Genomic DNA, 17,771 nt, shown 5'->3' with positions numbered 1-17,771 from the left:
TTTAAGCCAGCCATATAGTATTTTTTAAACAATAATTGGGTTATAAACTGCCCAGCACGTTGGGCAAACATTTAACCCAAAAACTGGGTTAAAATAACCCAATCACTTGTCCATTTTTAACCCAACTTGGGATGTCTTTAACCCAGCATTTTTAGAGCGTATAAAATATAAATATTTAATCCAAAGTAGACGGGGTCATAACGGTATGGATATTCTCATCATATTGACTTCATCTTTTTTTGTCATCTTTTCTCGAAACTCGGAATCGCATAGGCTACGTCATAATATCGGGAACATCATCGAATGATGCGCGCGTTATAAAGCTACGTTGAAGAGCCTTTTCGTCATAACTGAGCGGCATGACGTCGAGCCGCATCAAACGCTTCCATTGAGGCAGAGGGGCTTTATGATGCAGAAATACCAAAATGATTGGCCTGATATCAAAATGAGTGATCATAAATAATAACGCGAGAGTTTGCAAGTTGCCTGCCGACTGTAGTCACAACTGTCAAAGGCAGCAGCAGCGGATACGCGCGTGACCCAGCACCCATACTGTTACTGTACACGGTCGCGGAGATAATATCCCTATCAAACAAATACACGGCATAATCCCGAGGTAAGGACAGGAACCGAGGGGCTGCGGGGAAACTGCGCGACGCCGTGCCTTCCCCTCCGCTTTCTTTGCGTCGCGTTCACTTCTTCCACCCTCGATTACTGCACTAAACAAATCCCCGTGCCTCCTTTAGCAACAGCGCGAGGTTTTTTTTTTTTTTTTTTTTTTACTCCTCCTTCGTATTAAAGTCGCCATTTTGCTTCACTGCCTATGAAAGCTTCTTGTATTTTCATATTTTTACCGGCGTTTCTGCGTATTTGTGCGCGTGCTTTTGAGTTGGATTTTCATACGAGAGAGCTCGTGGATTACATATTAATGAAGAGGGGCGCCGAGTGCAGTCTGGAAACACGGTGAAAGTGCTCGGCTTGTGGGCATTTGCATCAGCTTGCTCTTTTTTTCTTCCTCCTCCTCCTTCTTCTTCTTCTTCCTCATCATCTCCCTCCGCGGGTACGCACAGCGGGGGCTGTGAGTGTGGCTACCGACCGTAACGCCCGTCTGTCCGCGACCCCCCGCGCGCCAGGTGTGTTTGCCATGTAAAGTCAAGCGGCGCGACGCGAGAGTAAAGGCTACAGCCTGACCCCACGTGGGTGACCCGCTCACCCGCCAGTGTTGGGTGGCTTTCCAGGTAGGTGTGGTCTTCGAGAAGTCGATTATCTGTCAATACTGCCAATAGAGACACAAGCTCGCATTTCCTTTGCAAAGTAGCGTGGCTTCATGTGTTACAAGGTGTTAAAGCTTTTGGGGGGGAGGAAAAATGCAAGATAAATGTGTTGTGGTGTTTATGTATGAACTGTCAGGTGTAATATAAACACTCACACACTGTTTGAGCACTTGGAAAGACTTATGTGGGCCATGCTTACTATGTAGTAGGCCTACATGTCCTAGTAGGCTGTATGTGACCCTGGACCACAAAACCTGTCATAAGGGCAATTTCATTGAAATTGAGATTTATACATAATCTGAAAGCTGAATAAATAAGCTATTGGTGTATGGTTTGTTAGGATAGGACAATATTTGACAGAGATACAACTACTTGAAAATCTGGAATCTGAGGGTGCAATAAAATGTAAATATTGAGTATATTAAATATTGTTAAATATTACATTTTCAGACAAGATTAGTTTTAACATGGGGTGAAAATGAAAAACAATATAGAATTTTTATATTATATATAATATTGCAGGTGTTTTTGTTGTTATAATATCACTGTCCATCACTTAAAAACCTTAACAAAACCAACTATAATGAACAAATCCAGTTCCTTAATGGCATCATCCTCCAGAAAGTGACATAATTTTTCTTGGGAAAACAACAAAACATCTATTTGTAAATGTGTGAAATATTAGCAATGGACTGTGTGATGTTTTGTGGTATTGCTGTTAGTTGGTTTGTGCAACTCTAAAACATCTCATCCAGTTAAAACCACAGAAAACGCTTATAGTGTTAATATTTCAAAAGTGTTATTTAAAAAATTGACATTATAATGTAAGTCAACTCAGTCCCTAAGAAGCAATAATTTATTTCTATTCTGTTAAGTAAGTATACTCTTAATTCGTCTGCTTGTGAATATTTAATAACATTGGAGCGCTTGAACCTGACCATAGCATTTCAGAAAGATTTTTTTTATAGAAATACTTGATTAAATGACAACTTAAGCAAATTAATTCTTCAAAAGTTATAGTTTGATAGGCACTGCAGGAATGAGCCATGTGTGTTTCTCTGATTGTGTAGGCACACATCCATCCACAGCCTTTCTAAAGTGTGTGATAAATTCCCCAAATACCATAGCCCTTAGTCCTACCAGCTGCTTTTCCTATTACCTTATTGCTCCTTTCCTTTCTGGAATAAACTTCTGGCTCACAAATGAGCTTGAGTCTCTGGGCCATAAATAATTTGGTCTAATGATCTTCAGCACTTGAAGATCCATCGTTCTTCTATGTGGGTTAGGTGATGCGCGGGCCACTCTTTGATATGGTGATACGGCATGCAGGCTCGCTTTGTGGTTTAGTAGCACAGTGAAACTGTGCAGTACCTGTTGTTTTGGTTGGCATTTGAATGGGGAAGGGTTGTCACGTCCTATCGCATATCCTGTGATGGTTAGAGTAGCTAGAGCTTGATTTCTTGTCTTTCAGACATACTGTATGTGTGTGTCAGTTCATGTAGCATTTCTACTTTTAATCTTAGTGAAGTTTGTCATGATCACACTTTAATGGCAAAAGTAAACCTCTCAATTAGCACTCACCGGAAATGTATCTGTGCCTCTGACAGCGAAACATTCCCACGGCATGCATTAGTTGAAATATTTATCTGTGATGTTCATAAAATCTCTTTTGACACATGATAAATCATGCAGCCATATGCTCGGGCACTGTTCGGCAAATAATAGAACACTAAATTAATGGCAGTTTAAAAAGACACAAATTAGTGACCCATTAGGCCAAACCTAATGAAGAACTGAAATGACATTGATTTAAGTTAATAAGAAAGTATGATCACATTCTAATCAGCGCTGTTTACTTTAATTAGTCATTGTCAGGCTTCATTCATTGCAATGAGCTGGCCATTTCCCTTCTGGATTGATGACTGTGAAAAAAATACATTCAGCCAGAGATTGAACTCAATTAATTTGGTTTTATGTGTGTGTTTTATGTGTGTGTGGGTGTGGGGGTGTGTGTGTGTGTGTGTGTGTGTGTGCTCTTAAAAGTAATTATCAAATGTGTAGTTAACAGGAAAAACGGACAGACAGGTGAATAGACAGACAGACAGGTAGGTAGGTGGATGGATGGATGGATAGACGGAGAGACACAAACAGATAGATAGATAGATAGACAGACAGACAGACAGGTGGGTGATTGGGGGGATGGACGGACAGACAGACTTGTTGGTAGATAGACGGATGGACGGACGGATGGACAGACAGACAGGTAGGTAGGTAGGTAGATAGACGGACGGACGGATGGACAGATAGATACATGTATAGATAGATAGACAGACAGCTGGATGGATAGATGGACAGACAGACAGACAGACAGACAGCTGGATTGATGGATGGATGGATAGATGGACAGACAGACAGATAGATGGATGGATGGAAGGACCGATAGATAGATAGATAGACAGACAGGTAGGTAGGTAGATAGACGGATGGATGGACAGACAGATAGATAGACAGACAGGTAGGTAGATAGATAGACGGACAGATGGATGGATAGACAAATAGACAGGTAGGTAGGTAGATAGACGGATGGACGGACAGATAGATAGATGGGTGGATGATTGGATGGATGGGTGGGTGGATGGATTGACAGACAGGTAGATGGATGGATGGATAGATAGATCGATAGATAGATAATCATTCATTCATGAAGTTTCTCTGGCATGGGAAGACAACTGCGCTGAAAGACTGTAATTGTAATTTTCCCCCATGCAATCAGGCTAAGAAAATTAGATGTGTGTGAATGTGCAATTTATGCCATTCTGTGTGTGTGTGCTGTACGGTCTCAGCAGGTGTTTGTAATCCCCAATTTAAATACTTTCAAATACAGTGAAAACATCTTTGTGTTTATTTTGTTTGCATGCAGATAATGCGTTTTCCTTTGGCCTGATCTATTTGTGTCCTAAACAGGCATGGACACCTCCAGCGGTGCCCGGGTGGTGAAGCCTTCCTCGGGCATGTCAAAGGGACGTGCTGCCAAACAGGCCCACCCCGCCGAGATGGCCCGCATGGCCAGCACTGAAAACGACAATCACGGTAAGAACTAGAAAGAATTTAGAAATACAACAAAGAGCTACATCTAACACGCACAGTGCATGCAAAGTGCTAACAAATCATTGGTTGATGCAGGTGGTACTCAAACATAGACGGATTAAATGCTAGGCATATTGAAAATAAATAAACAACTTTGTAAAATCATTGACATCATTTCAGTTTCTTGTTTGCGCGTATTTCAGAAGCCCGTGCAGTACGTTTACACTTTAAATAGCTGGGGTTTTTTACAACTACACACTGCGGTTTTGACAAGCGATTTCACACTTGTGTGCTTAAGAGAGGAAATGATGGCTGCCTTATTATGGTGAAAGGTGTTTTGACAGATGAAGTCCTTCTGCTGGTAGTAAGGTTGCTTTTAATGTCAGTGAAACACATACCATCTCCCTGCATGGCTGAACTTAGATGAACTTCAGGCCTATACAGATTTTAAGTGCTGGAGTAAAAATAAATGTTGTGTAATTTTCTCTGAGTTCACAAGCAAAGTAAGTTGTTTAAATGGACAAGCAGAATGAAGAGAAGTGGTCAAAGGGAGAAACTATGCTCTTATTAGATCAGCAGAGTAGCACTGGTACACTGTAAACCCTAACGCTCTAAATAATCAATTGGTTTTAGTGGAGCCAACTCAAATTAAACAAATTAGTTCAAACAAATTCAATTGTTAAGTTTAGAGCTTTCTTTTTCATTTGAGTTCCCAAAACTGACACATTAAGAAATCTGAATTGTTTCATTGTTTTGAGTTCTATGAACTTGTTTCTTTTAATTTAGACTAACTTAAATTTTAATCAGTAAACAGGAAATGCCAAAATTAAGTGTTATATTATATTTTTTGTGCAAGATTACCGTTAAGTGGGAGATTTAGTAGTGTTTAAATGCACAATTAAAATAGCCAAAAACCACTAGAACAATATTATATATTTGGTTGACTTGTGTACTTACATTATCGCAAATGTTTCCAAGAATGTTTAAATCCAGAGAAATAAGCGATTTTAACCAGGACACGGACCAAACCAAACAGGACAATACCAAAGACACTTTAATATATTATATGTTTTCTTAGACAGGTGAGCAACTGTTTGGAGACATTTATAGACCGGAAACTATTGTACAGTAATACAAAATTTTCTCCGTCATACAATATGTTTTCAAGTTAATTGCATGCCATTTAGCAACACAAGCCATCCAGCGTTTATATCTAGCTCACTGCAGTGTTTTAGCTTATTGCTAAGTGTCTCATAGCAGCAGCGGAGCGAACGCACAGAGTAACGTTAGTACATCATTTTCAACACACTCAAATGTATCTAATATGATAAAACAGCGCTGCGTTACCTCACATACGCATGACTGGAAGAAGCGAAAGCGGCGACTGTGGCATAATAAAAGCTGCTGTCGAGCCGCGTGTCGCACTCGTGTCTCATTAACAATCAGCTCCCACAGCACTCCATGCGTCCTGATTAGTTTTCCACCGGCTGTGAGGTGAAGACGACATCTCCCATGAATCCACGCTCAATCTCGGCATCATCAATCTACGCCTTTGTTTTGAATAGATGACCTCTAGAGGCGAAAAACTACATAGTGTGCCTTTAATGTTTTGTTATGCTAATTTAGAAGAGATTTTGTTATGTCGTTGTTTTTTTGTAGGGTTTCCATCATGGTGACGAGTGGAGCATGAGCTTATGTTAAATCAGGGTTGCCAACTCTCACGCATTTGGCGTGAGACACGCGCTTCCAGGCTCTGTCACACGGTCTCACTCCGCCCAACTTAATCTCACGCCAAATGGCCAAACCTGCTTTTGATATTAAACAAAGTTTTAATATGAAATTCAAACAATAAATACCGCTTTGGCGCACTTAATGAGGCCCAACAGTTAAAGCCAGAGCAGAGTTGCGGTCACGTGGTTCATGGAGCGCTCAATACTTCTAGTGCTGTGTCAATACATTTGAATGGCTTAAGCGGATACACAACAGCTTCACTATACAGGTGTTTGCAGCAAGTTTTGGTAAACAGTACAGCATAGTGTGCATTGATTACTACGTCAACCATATTTACAGGATCATTTTATTATGGAGAGTGTTGGAGATCCAACATTGTTAACATTAATGTTAATGTTTTTCTTGTATTTAGCCCTCATGTATTCCTAATTGGTCACACTCATACTCATACTCATTGATGGTCAAATGTGACCATACACCTGAAATATTGTTCAATTAAATAAATGTTCTATATTTTAGTTCAATAATATTATTGAATATTTTGAGGAGATCTTTTGGTACTAAATACTATTTGTGCAAAAATTATGGTCCATTAATGACCACTTAAAATATTTTTCTTCTAATATTTGTATTATTTATATCATCATTAGTGTAGTAATGAAGGTTAAATAGAGAATTCTAATTCAAAGAGGCAAATTAGAGTCATTTTGTGGCTTTAAAAAAAAAAAAAAAACCTTTCATTTGTAATGCCATTACCCACCAGGTGCCTGTATGGCTCTTTAATAAACATACATGTATCTAGTCTAGTTGCTCAAAAAAGTATTGCAAATCATAACTGCTTACTTATTTGAAGGTTTTGCATTTTAATAAATATTTAGATATGATCAAACACTAGATTTCTTTAAATGTGAAATTTTAAAACGTTAATAACTTACATCCTAATATTTTTAATGATACTTATATAAGCACACACAAATTAATATAAATTAATGCAAGCACATATAATTTAACCCAAGAAATGTTTAAAATAGTGCTAAGGCAAACTTATTTTCCCTTATATATACAGTAGGCTATATACATATGAATTGATACTGAAACAAGATCGAAAGCGATATTTGTGCCAATCACCCCACAACAAAAAAATCTCACTCCCACCTGAACTTAAACACCTGGCAACCCTGGTTAAATGTATTATATCACTGTCCTCATTAGCAAGTTCTATGCTAATGCTACCAAAGCATTGTGTAACCAATTATCAAGGTGGTGTTATTAAATTAGCTTGTTAAACCTAGCCAAGTTTCCACTACTAAAAATGTGAGATTACATGATATTTTTGTTAAATGTATGAATTAGCTCACTCAAATATTTCAAGTTCAGAGAAATTCAAATGTATGATTACAAAATTAAAAATCTGCAAGTTAGCATTTTATTTTACTGTTCTGTTCCCCATGTTCATACTATGTACTCACAGTCATTACAATAACTGGGTAATAGCTAGGTACTAACCCTGAACCTACCCCTACCTTATATTACCCATTATTTACATAGGTAAGTACATGTAAGTACACGTACTGCAAATAACGTAACTATGACTAATTTAACGTATTTTTAATGATGAATACATTTTTGGATGCAAAATGCAAAGATTAATCAGTCACTTTTGATTGATTATTATTATAAGATATTATGTTTTTCCACTGATGGAAATGGTGCTTTATTTGTTATTTTCGCGATATTCCTTTTTTGTTTGAATTTTTCTGCTTGAATTTCAACTTGCATAGCAATTGCCCTCAAACATGAAAATGTATCAAAGTCGATATGGAATGACAGATTCACCTATGAAATGATTAGTGCTGTCAAAATTAGCGTGTTAGCGGATGAGATAAATTTTTTAGTTTAACACGTTAAAAATATTTAACGCAATTAATGTAGCGTCTGTTGTTTATATCATCCTTTGGCTAGCGTTACATTATATGATCACGCTCTTATTCATGCACATGCTTTTAAACCATACAAGCGCGACAAGACGAAAGAGAACGCGCTGTCTGTGAATGTCCAGAATTGAGTTCTCTTTTGCGCTTGAACAAACAATAAACACACAGAATTATGGCAAAATGTCAGTTTTGTCAAGTATTCTCATAAGAGCAGTCTTAAATGAGTTAAATAACGTCTTAAATGAACTTTAGGAGTTAATGAGATGCGTGTCAGATCCGCGTCATGTTCGGCAGCTGGGGATCTTAAAGTGACAGCAGCCTAATACACCAGTTGCTGTGATTCTGTCATTAATGTTAATCAAAGAACAAAGGTACCAGAGAAGATGGTAGCTTTAACAAGGATTCATTTATATTTAATTTATAATTTATGCAGTACAGACTGTTTGATAACTTTATTCAATTTCTGTATTTTTCCTACCTGTTAGACATTTAATTGCGGCTTTTATGTTAAAATTAGTGCTGTCAATCAATAAAAAACGAATTAACTATTAATCACTCATTTATTCTGTGATTAATGGCGATTAAAAAAATGTTTAATATATTTTATAATGTAATAATTTCACAATTACTCTCCGGATGAATGTAGAAACAACAAAGACAGTATATTTTATGCTTGTTTAATGGCATCTGTTTATGAATGAAGGCCAGTATCACTGATACTAATACTACTACTGATGTCTCTATGAAATTGATCCCCCCCCGATCATTAATCATAGACATTCAACAGTACAGTGTAACTGAAAGCTATCAATTTTTGTTACATTTATTAGGCTTCAAAAAATGCTACTGTAGCAGGCGGAGCAAGAAGGTGTTTAGCAGCTGTGGGGCCATGACTGATGTGGTACAAGGGAAAAGACATTCAGCTTCGGTTACAGAAGTACAAGCCAAAATTCACCGCATTTAGACCTTCAAAAAATAAACCGGTCAAGCCAGGGCCGGCCCAAGCCTTTATGGGGCCCTAAGCAGAATTTTATTTGGGGGCCCCTCGGTACTATTGACTATTGTCAATTATTGATAATTTGCTCACCCATTATCAATTTTATTAGTTGTAGCTGTGCTGCTTTCATCCTGTCATGTATCTACCGTTATACGGTTTTTAATTGTTACAGTAGCAAACCCACAAGAGTGGTCAGATGTTAATTTGCACTTAATATTCAAAGTCTTACAGTACAGTTTAGACTGGGATATGTATGATTTTTTAAAAATGTTTTTACAAGAAGTCTCTTATGCTAAATATGCTCACAATATGCTCCCCCCCCCCCAGGATTCTTTGAATAGAACGTTCAAAAGAACAGCATTTATCTGAAATAGAAAGCTTTCAAAGAGTCCTAAATAAAGATAATATTTTCAACATCGATAATAATCAGAAATGTTTCTTGAGCAGCAAATCATCATTAGAATGATTTCTGAAAGCTCATGTGACACTGAAGACTGAAGTAATGATGCTGAAAATGCAGCTTTGATCACAGGAACTGTATTTACTGTATTTTTGATCAAATAAAATGCAGCCTTTGGCTAGCAGAAGAGACTTTTAAAAACAAGAAATGTTGGTGGATTTCTTTCAAACGTTAAACAGAGATTTTATTTTGGCAGAAACACGCAGGAAGACCTTAGTGCTTCTATTTGTTGACAACAACAGATTTCAAAAATGATTTTCATTACGAATCTGGGAAGATGTTTGCTGCTTGTTGCCTTCCCAAATGATAATTTTTAGCGACTTAAACAAATAGCACTTGCAGAGAAGCATTTACTGTGAACAGAAACTATGCTGTACTCCAAAACATGCAGCACGTCAAATACGATATTTGCACTAAACCATATCACATTCTCAAATCCATCCATTCATAAAAAGGTTACCGGGCAGCTGACGAGTAGCACCGTGTCAGTGCTGATTTTTCTCGCACTTTGCACTTTGAACCCTGGCTAACAAGCTAACAGTGTCCAGCCGATGGCGCCGCTCATTTCATGTGCTCTTGGCTTATGCCTTGGGCCGGCTCTGGGTCAAGCGAACAGGGTAGAACGGGCTGTCTCCAGTGTAGACAGCCTCAATGGCGTGCCATGTCAAAAATGTGTACAGTGCAGATACGGATGGGTTTATTTTAAGCAATACGCCTGCATTTTCTCTAGACAGAGTGTTGGCTACTCAATTGCTCACTCATAACACATAGCAACACAGTTAAAGTATTCCTAAAATGTTGAACCTTTTATTGAAAGTAGCCTACTTTTTATCTGTAGAGATATGTTGTTACAAGCACCCGTAAGAGCTGTGTGTTGTGATGCTCAGGTTGTGGGTGGCCGATGCACGAAAGAGGCATTTGCAGGGTTGTTTGAAAATATGATTTCTTTTTGTAATTCCGTTAGGGGTCACTATATATGCTGCGACTCAATTCGCCTACTTAAACTACTTATGCATACTTAAGTATGTACTCTTTTTGTGAAGAAAAAGTACATACTTTTGAGTGTGTAGCAAAAGTGTACACAAGCTTTAGGACATACTATCACATCAATTGCGTCTTTAACGGTTGCTCTCTGTCGCATCCTGTCACCGTAAACTGGCCTGTCAATCATCTTGTCACAGTTCAAATCCTCCACATTTAATTTCATTTCCTACCATATCAGAGAGAAGCGCAGTAGCACGTTGATGTCTTTCATGCAAACACTCTCCTCATATTAATGCTTAATGATGCATTTAAGAGTTAATGGCCAAACGAATCTTTATAAAAGTCCACATTATTATTGCAGATGAAAAATAACACGGATAACATTTAACAAATATTTTTTATTAATTGTTAGTCACTCAAACCTTTATTAAACCTCTCATGGTTGGCCGCACACATCCGCCATGTTTTGTAGTTTTCTCATAGTTTGTAGTTCTGAACCGAATCCTCCTCCAAAGCACAATGGGTTGTGGGCAATATTAGCCTTTATAGAGTGCACGGATCCACACTTCTAAAAATCTACCGCTGTAGACCATCCGGGGACTTTTGACATACTCTTTTCAACATACTATGCTTACTAGTACTTATCTCACATACTATTAAGGTACTGTTCACATAACTTGACATTTCTCAACAAAAATAGCTGAAATTATAAATCATTATTATAAGCTTAAAATTGTGAATCGGGGTAAGGCAAGGAGACCGTTTTAAACTGGGTTTTTTTTTTTTTACTCATCAATTGATTTTTGTTAATTTTTTATTAAAAAACCTTTCATAGAGCACCTTTAAGCTAAATAAAAAAAGTGATGATTTTCGTGGCTTGTACTGCAATGTATCATAACAAAGTATGACAGAGTATGATATTATTATAGGCCAGACTTACAGTACAACATTATTGGCTGTTAAAGTGTTAAACCCCAGTTCTATAGCAAAAAGACATTCTGACAATAAGCAGCGATCACTCACATCCAAACCACCAATCTGAGGCACAATTAGGGAAATGTCGTAGTTGAGTATGTATTTGTATTGCTGTTTAATGAGCTCTTGTGAAAAAACAAGCGATGTTTCAGCGTCCTGGTCCATTCACTCCACTAGCGCTGCTCATTTCTACGGCAGTTAAGTGCTTTGAAAGAGAACAAAAGGAAGTTCCATATTCATGTTTTTTTATTATTGTCAGTGTTAGGCCAGCATGGGCATTATTAGTAATTGAGGCTCTCTCTGGTAACCATAATTTGATAGGCTTTAATGATAATGGGTTTTTATATTTATTTTGCTAAATGGAGAGGCTTACTACAATTATGTAATTCAGCTGTTCCACTTGTTTAGCATTTTGTTTTGTTTGAATGTAAAATGTGCCAGCTGCAGCACACAGTTTTAGTTAGTACGCTAAATTTGAGCAACTGCTATGAACATAAAAATCCCATAATTCTTTGCTCAGACTGAAGCGAATGCAGGCCGTCTTACTGGCAGAAGTCTGGTGGAAAACAAACTTGGCGCTGACTCACAAATGAGCTAGGAGAATGATATTTGTGCCGGGCCATGCTGTTTGAATTTTACTGCGGATTGTGAAGAGCATTTTATTGCTTTCGCAGCGTCAAGCCAGACAGTCTCTGCCGGAGAATATTTATCGCTGAGTTTGCAGCCCCTATATGCAGAGAGCCTCTCCTCGACACAGGCTACATGTTCTAAAGCAGGTTCCTAATGCATTCATTTAACACTTACTGGAATGGATGTCGGCTTTTGTAGAACAACAATCTGCCGTTAGTGTTTCCACCGACCACTGAGGCAGAACTGAATGCCGTTGTCTATACAAAAGTAAGTGACACAGGCACAGGGAATTGATGTGGGTGGGTTAGCGGGTTAATTGATCAATTGACACATTATATTCTCATCAGGGTTTTTACTGATGGCATTTTGACAAGCTCAGATCTTTTAAAAGAAACCGATCATGAGGGTGTTTTTTTCTTTGTATTGAGACAGCAACTGTTCATCAGAATGATTTACATAATGGAAAATGGAGATTTTCTGTTTATTTAGATATTCTTTTTGGCCTGCGATTGTGGCTACTGATTTTAACTTGTAAACAATGTGTCTGGAAGGAATTCAGACATGAACAATAGTGTTTGTTTTCTAGCTGCGGTTGTGATGTCACAGTGCCATCGGGTCGGGTCGAACCCGAAGCATTCAGGCAAGCCTTCCTGGGATGTGGGTTAACCCAAAGTGTCGTTCATGAATTGATCTTTGTGTGTGAAAGCGTGTACGTGTTTGTGAGACAGTGCATGGCTTCTCCTGCCAAGGTTGCGAGACAGTTGTCTGGTCTTAGTCAATTAGATGTCGGCAGCTGAATTGCACGCTTGCAGCTGTTTCGTTTCTAATGTCTGGAACGGCTTTATCTTACTTTAAAATGGGCATATTCAACATGTTTGCTGTATGTTATCTTTCCCCTGAAGTCCACTTGTAATTACAGAATAACCAATATTAGTTTAGGCTTTACCAGCCTAATATTGGATTGGATTTTAATAAAAAGATAAAACTTTCAAATATTAAGTCAATTTACCTGTGACACTGTTGGTTCCTGTTGAAATGGCAGGGGTGTAATGGTGTTGCTGGATGCGCTACATCTAGAGACCTACCAGATGGATGTCACGTTTAGTCCAGGTGATGATTAAAACAAAGTAATCTACAAGTAGAAAGGCACACAAACAAACTGAATTAAATGAGGAACTTAAATACACCGGATGAGTGAACTCAATGACGAACAGGTGACAACTAATTCGTTAAAAACCATGGTAACAAATGAAGAGCGGGAAATTGGAACAAAGGAAAACGGGTAACTGAGAGAAACAAACAAAAAACCCTGTATTTAATAATCGATAATCAATTGAGTGGGAAAGTTTGAAAATCTGTAAACAATGTTATCAGTCTCTTATAAGGTTAGTCAAGATAGACATGTAGTGTTAGTCAAAATTAAGACCATTTCCACCCTCTCTTTGACCCTTAGAGATTTTGCTGCTGTACACTTAAAGGGGAAAATGTTATCCTGTTTGACCCATATCTGTATGACTTTCTTTGTTCCATGGAACACAAATGGATGAATGTTGGATAACTGTACTGGGTGCTCTTTTCCATGCAGATGAAATGGTGTTGGAGCTAGGGATGTGACAATGTGAAGAAAAAAAAAATGCACGCAAATCTGACCCAAATTTTGAATGTCACGATTGTTAACTTCTATTTGCATTAGTTTATATTCAGCTGGTCACTTATGATTTATCGGTTATCGGCCAGTATGGTCCAACTTAGTTATCGCTATCTGTAAAATTCACTATTGGTCGACCTCTAATAAACTAGGCATTTATACAGAGGTCAGAGGCGAGAAGAAAAAGCCATCGAAACTTTTCTGAAGACAGCCAGTTCCCTTCAGAGATACAATCATATAAATCCTCACCCTCAATTCAATATTTATATTTTTCTTAGAATATTTTGAGCATTGTGAACAGTGAACTTGGTGTGCCTGATACAGTAGGCTATTTTCTGTGCTCTCCTCTCCTCTTTGTGTCTGTCTTCAGCGTGTCCCGTCTCTGGCCTTTGTCAACGTCCTGTTTACAGACTTAATATTTCCACACAAATGACATTTTGGTAAAATGATTGCAATGCAGTTTTGTGTACAAGTCCAGAAACAGAGATCTGCCAGAATAAAACAAAACAAAAAACGTCTGGTTGCCGATTATTTGTTTGGAGCAAAAACAATCCGGTTCTGAACGATGGACGGTTGACAGGTGCATGGAGCCAAATCATCATAAAAGTAGTCCATACAACTCAACTCAAAATTGTGAGCACTCAACAAGTGCTCTGGAGTCATGCAATCACTTTCTGTGAGGAAGAGAATTCAATTTATTTTCACTCAAAATCTTGACATCTCACTAAAGTTTAGGAGAGAAGCAGCAAACATTTTTGCAGCTTAGTTTTTGTAAATGGCTTGGGTTTGGACTTGCTGTATGAAGTTTTGAGGCAAAAAATCCTTCCATGATGTACAGTGGCTATAAAAAAGTCTACACACCCCTGCTAAAATTGTAGTTTTTTTACGGATTAACGCATGGGCCTTCCAGGCACAAGCAGAGGGAGGAGGTGGGTGTCTGCGGGTGGGCCCTATTGGCACCCCTAACCCCCAAGCTGAACTAGAATCAGAGCACCGCACTCCAAGCACCCCCTCCCACCAACTGCCCACCCCGCCAAAGTGAGAAATCAGAGTGCCGCAACCACCAGCCACACCCACACACACACACACACACACACATCCCTGCTGAACGAGGGGGGGCCTTTACACATGCCCGTGCACAGGGCACAACCACATCATAATCCGTCCCATAATCTGTTTATTTGTATGTTACTTGACCTTTGTTGGTTTTGAATAATCGCATTTTTGCATAAAAGATCTGACATGATTTATCTTTGATTGATTATTCTCATCTCAACTGCAGTTTTAACAGGGGTATGTACACTTTTACAGAACCCGAATAAGTTGGCAAAACTCAAAAAATTTGAGGGAATCAGTTACATAAAAATTTATGTTAAGACATTCAAAGTTTAAGTGAGCAGAACTAGCAGTTTTTTTTTGTACTCATACAATTTGCTCTCTCTTTCGAGTGTCATAGCAAAGCATGCTGGGAAATAGAAATCCCAGCCCAGTTTCAGTTGAATTTAAGTTGGTCTAAATGAAAATAAACAAGTTCACAAAACTCAAAACAATGAAACAATTCAGATTACTTCAAATGTGTCAGTTTTGAGAACTCAAAAGCAAAATAAAGTTCTAAATACTCATAAAAGTTAATTTGATTGAACTAATTTGCTTAATTTAAGTTTACCCTACTCAAACCAATGAATTATCTTGGAGCGTTAGGGTTTACAGTGTATAGCCACTGCAGTCCCTTCTATGCTACTTGATCAACATTTTCTCAGTGTGTTTAGCTGTTCCTTTTTGCTGAAAAACTGAAGCGATTTGTCTTTTTCAACATATACAGTAGGAGTTCTTGAGAACATAGGTAGGCATAAAAATATTTAGGCTAATTTCAGCCATTTTGTTTTGTATACAGTGTGAATTGTAGCAAACTGTTAAAGCCCATAATTCCCCACAGGGGAGTTTGCTGTCTTCTTTTCATTATATGCTTGGCTCTGGCTAGAATGCTCCCATATTACTTGAGAAAACATATTTTCTGAATTAAATCACCCATTAGTTAGAAGAGAGATGATAAAACACCCAGTGGCAACTGGAAATAAAAATGAAGTAAAATAAAAACATTAATGTTATATAAAATTGAAAGAAGTTATAATTGATTATATAATTAATGTAGAAAGTACTGAATATGTCTGAACCCAACCAACATTGCAATGAAAATGATTTTAAAGATTTAGATCATCCTGAGAAATAGCTCCTCCAACTATAAATTGCACATACAGCACACTGCAAAAAATATATATTAATCAATATTTTTGTCTTGTTTTCCTGTAAAAATATTTAAACTTTGTTAAGATAGATAAAGTTACTAGAAAGCTTATCTTATACATTAGATGTAGAATGGTTTTTAAAATATACATAGAGCGTTCACTTTTTGCAATGTGCCCATTAATAAAATCCCTGTCGTAGTTTTCCTCCCTTTCCCCTTCTTTATCTCTGAAACAATTTGTCTCTGTCTCTCTCTCCCCTAGCATTCAATAGTATCCAGCTGCAGCCCGCAGCACACCAGTTTCAGAACACCAGTTTCAGAACACCATCCACAGAACCGGAAGTGAGGGGCGGGGCTTAAACAGTCATAGTTGCGCTATCCATACATGTAATTTTCTTTTGATAAATATAAGCTGTTTTCACATGGATTTTGATCGGATCGATGTCTACAATATTTAACAACAATACTTTTAAATAAAGTCACTTTTCTGTTCATATAATATGCATGTTATGATGTACAGTGATCAACATTTTAAAACATAGCCTATTGATCATGCTTTATACTTCATGAAAACAGGCTAAAACTATACACAGTTTTTATTTAAAAAATATTAATAAATGTATAACATTTTGTAAAGTGTTTCTCATTTGACTATAGATATATTAGTATTATTTTGTAGTAACCATTTAATACAAGGCCTTAAAGTGAAACGTGTTTCTCTGAAAGAAAACAAATAGGACATATATAAAATATTTCTAAAATAATATTTAAAACGAATTTAAACGGCACATAATACAAAATAAAAACATGCAAAAAAACTTAAAACACAAAAACTTGTGACTCTTAAGCCTATATCATGGCATTTCTGCAGAAATACTTGAAAAGATGAAAGTGTTTTCATCCCTGAAAACTAAATGTATACGTTTAATTAATGAATAATTATTTAATATTAAGACAAATAATATCTTTTGACAAATGCAAAAAAGTTTTAATGATAAAACGTGAAAGACGTGAAAAGATGAAAGTCTTTTCATCCCTGAAAACAAAATTAATATGTTTTATTAATTAATAATTATTTAATATTAAGACAAATAATATATTTTGACAAAGGCAAAAAAAGCTTTAATGATAAAACGTGAAAGACGTGAACAGATTCAATATTCGTTCACCACCACATGTATCATGACAGAAATATCACTCACAACTCAATATAATCTCCTTCATGCTTCTGTTCACATCTCACTGGCTTAAATGCATGTTTTTCTTGCATGAAAAGTAACTTTAAAATCCATATGAAAAAGACGTGTATGGGTAGCGCCGCTCACTTCCGGTTCTGTGGATGGTGTTCTGAAACTGGTGTTCTGAAACTGGTGTGCTGCGGGGCTGCAGCTGGATATGTCTCCTAGCATTAGGAAAGCTTCCCTGTGGAAAGCTGAATGATCGCAGTGCTTGCTGAGGCATTGGAAAGCCTTTGGCAACAGCTGTGTGCAGTTGGCCAGTGCAGCTGAAATAGGCAGTAGGAACAAATAAGGTCATTCTTACTGACTGCTGTAATTGTAGTTAGCGCAGAGCAGACACGCTTTTTGACTGTGTGTCTTAAGACCTTTTTGTGCGAGTGTAACATATGCCTCTTTATAATTGGCCTCTTTCCTGTCAGAGAGGCTGGAAAAACTATTACATACAGCAAATGAGAGAATAGTTTCATTTTTTTGGCTTGAGGTTAACTCACAGTTATATATCAGTTCATTTATTTAGGAAAATTGAAAACAGATCAGTCTGAAAGCTCGGTAACACTTTATGTATATT

General features: G+C 37.5%; 1 protein-coding gene across 1 annotated transcript in view; it reads left to right on the top strand.

The window, feature by feature from the left end:
- Positions 1-781: 781 nt before the first annotated feature.
- The window catches only part of znf512b (zinc finger protein 512B), an 81,365-nt gene continuing 64,375 nt past the window's right edge, over positions 782-17,771 (top strand). The window contains exons 1-2 of the mRNA XM_079801887.1: positions 782-1,238; positions 4,239-4,364. Of these exons, the coding sequence (XP_079658013.1) occupies positions 4,241-4,364 (124 nt within the window). The 5' untranslated portion in view covers positions 782-1,238; positions 4,239-4,240. The remainder of the gene's footprint in view (positions 1,239-4,238; positions 4,365-17,771) is intronic.

The sequence above is a fragment of the Gobio gobio genome (genome assembly GCF_949357685.1).
Source record: "Gobio gobio genome assembly, chromosome: 21".
NCBI lineage: Eukaryota > Metazoa > Chordata > Actinopteri > Cypriniformes > Gobionidae > Gobio > Gobio gobio.
The sequence above is the reverse complement of the archived record's forward strand: the minus strand, read 5'-3'. Positions and strand labels throughout refer to the sequence as shown.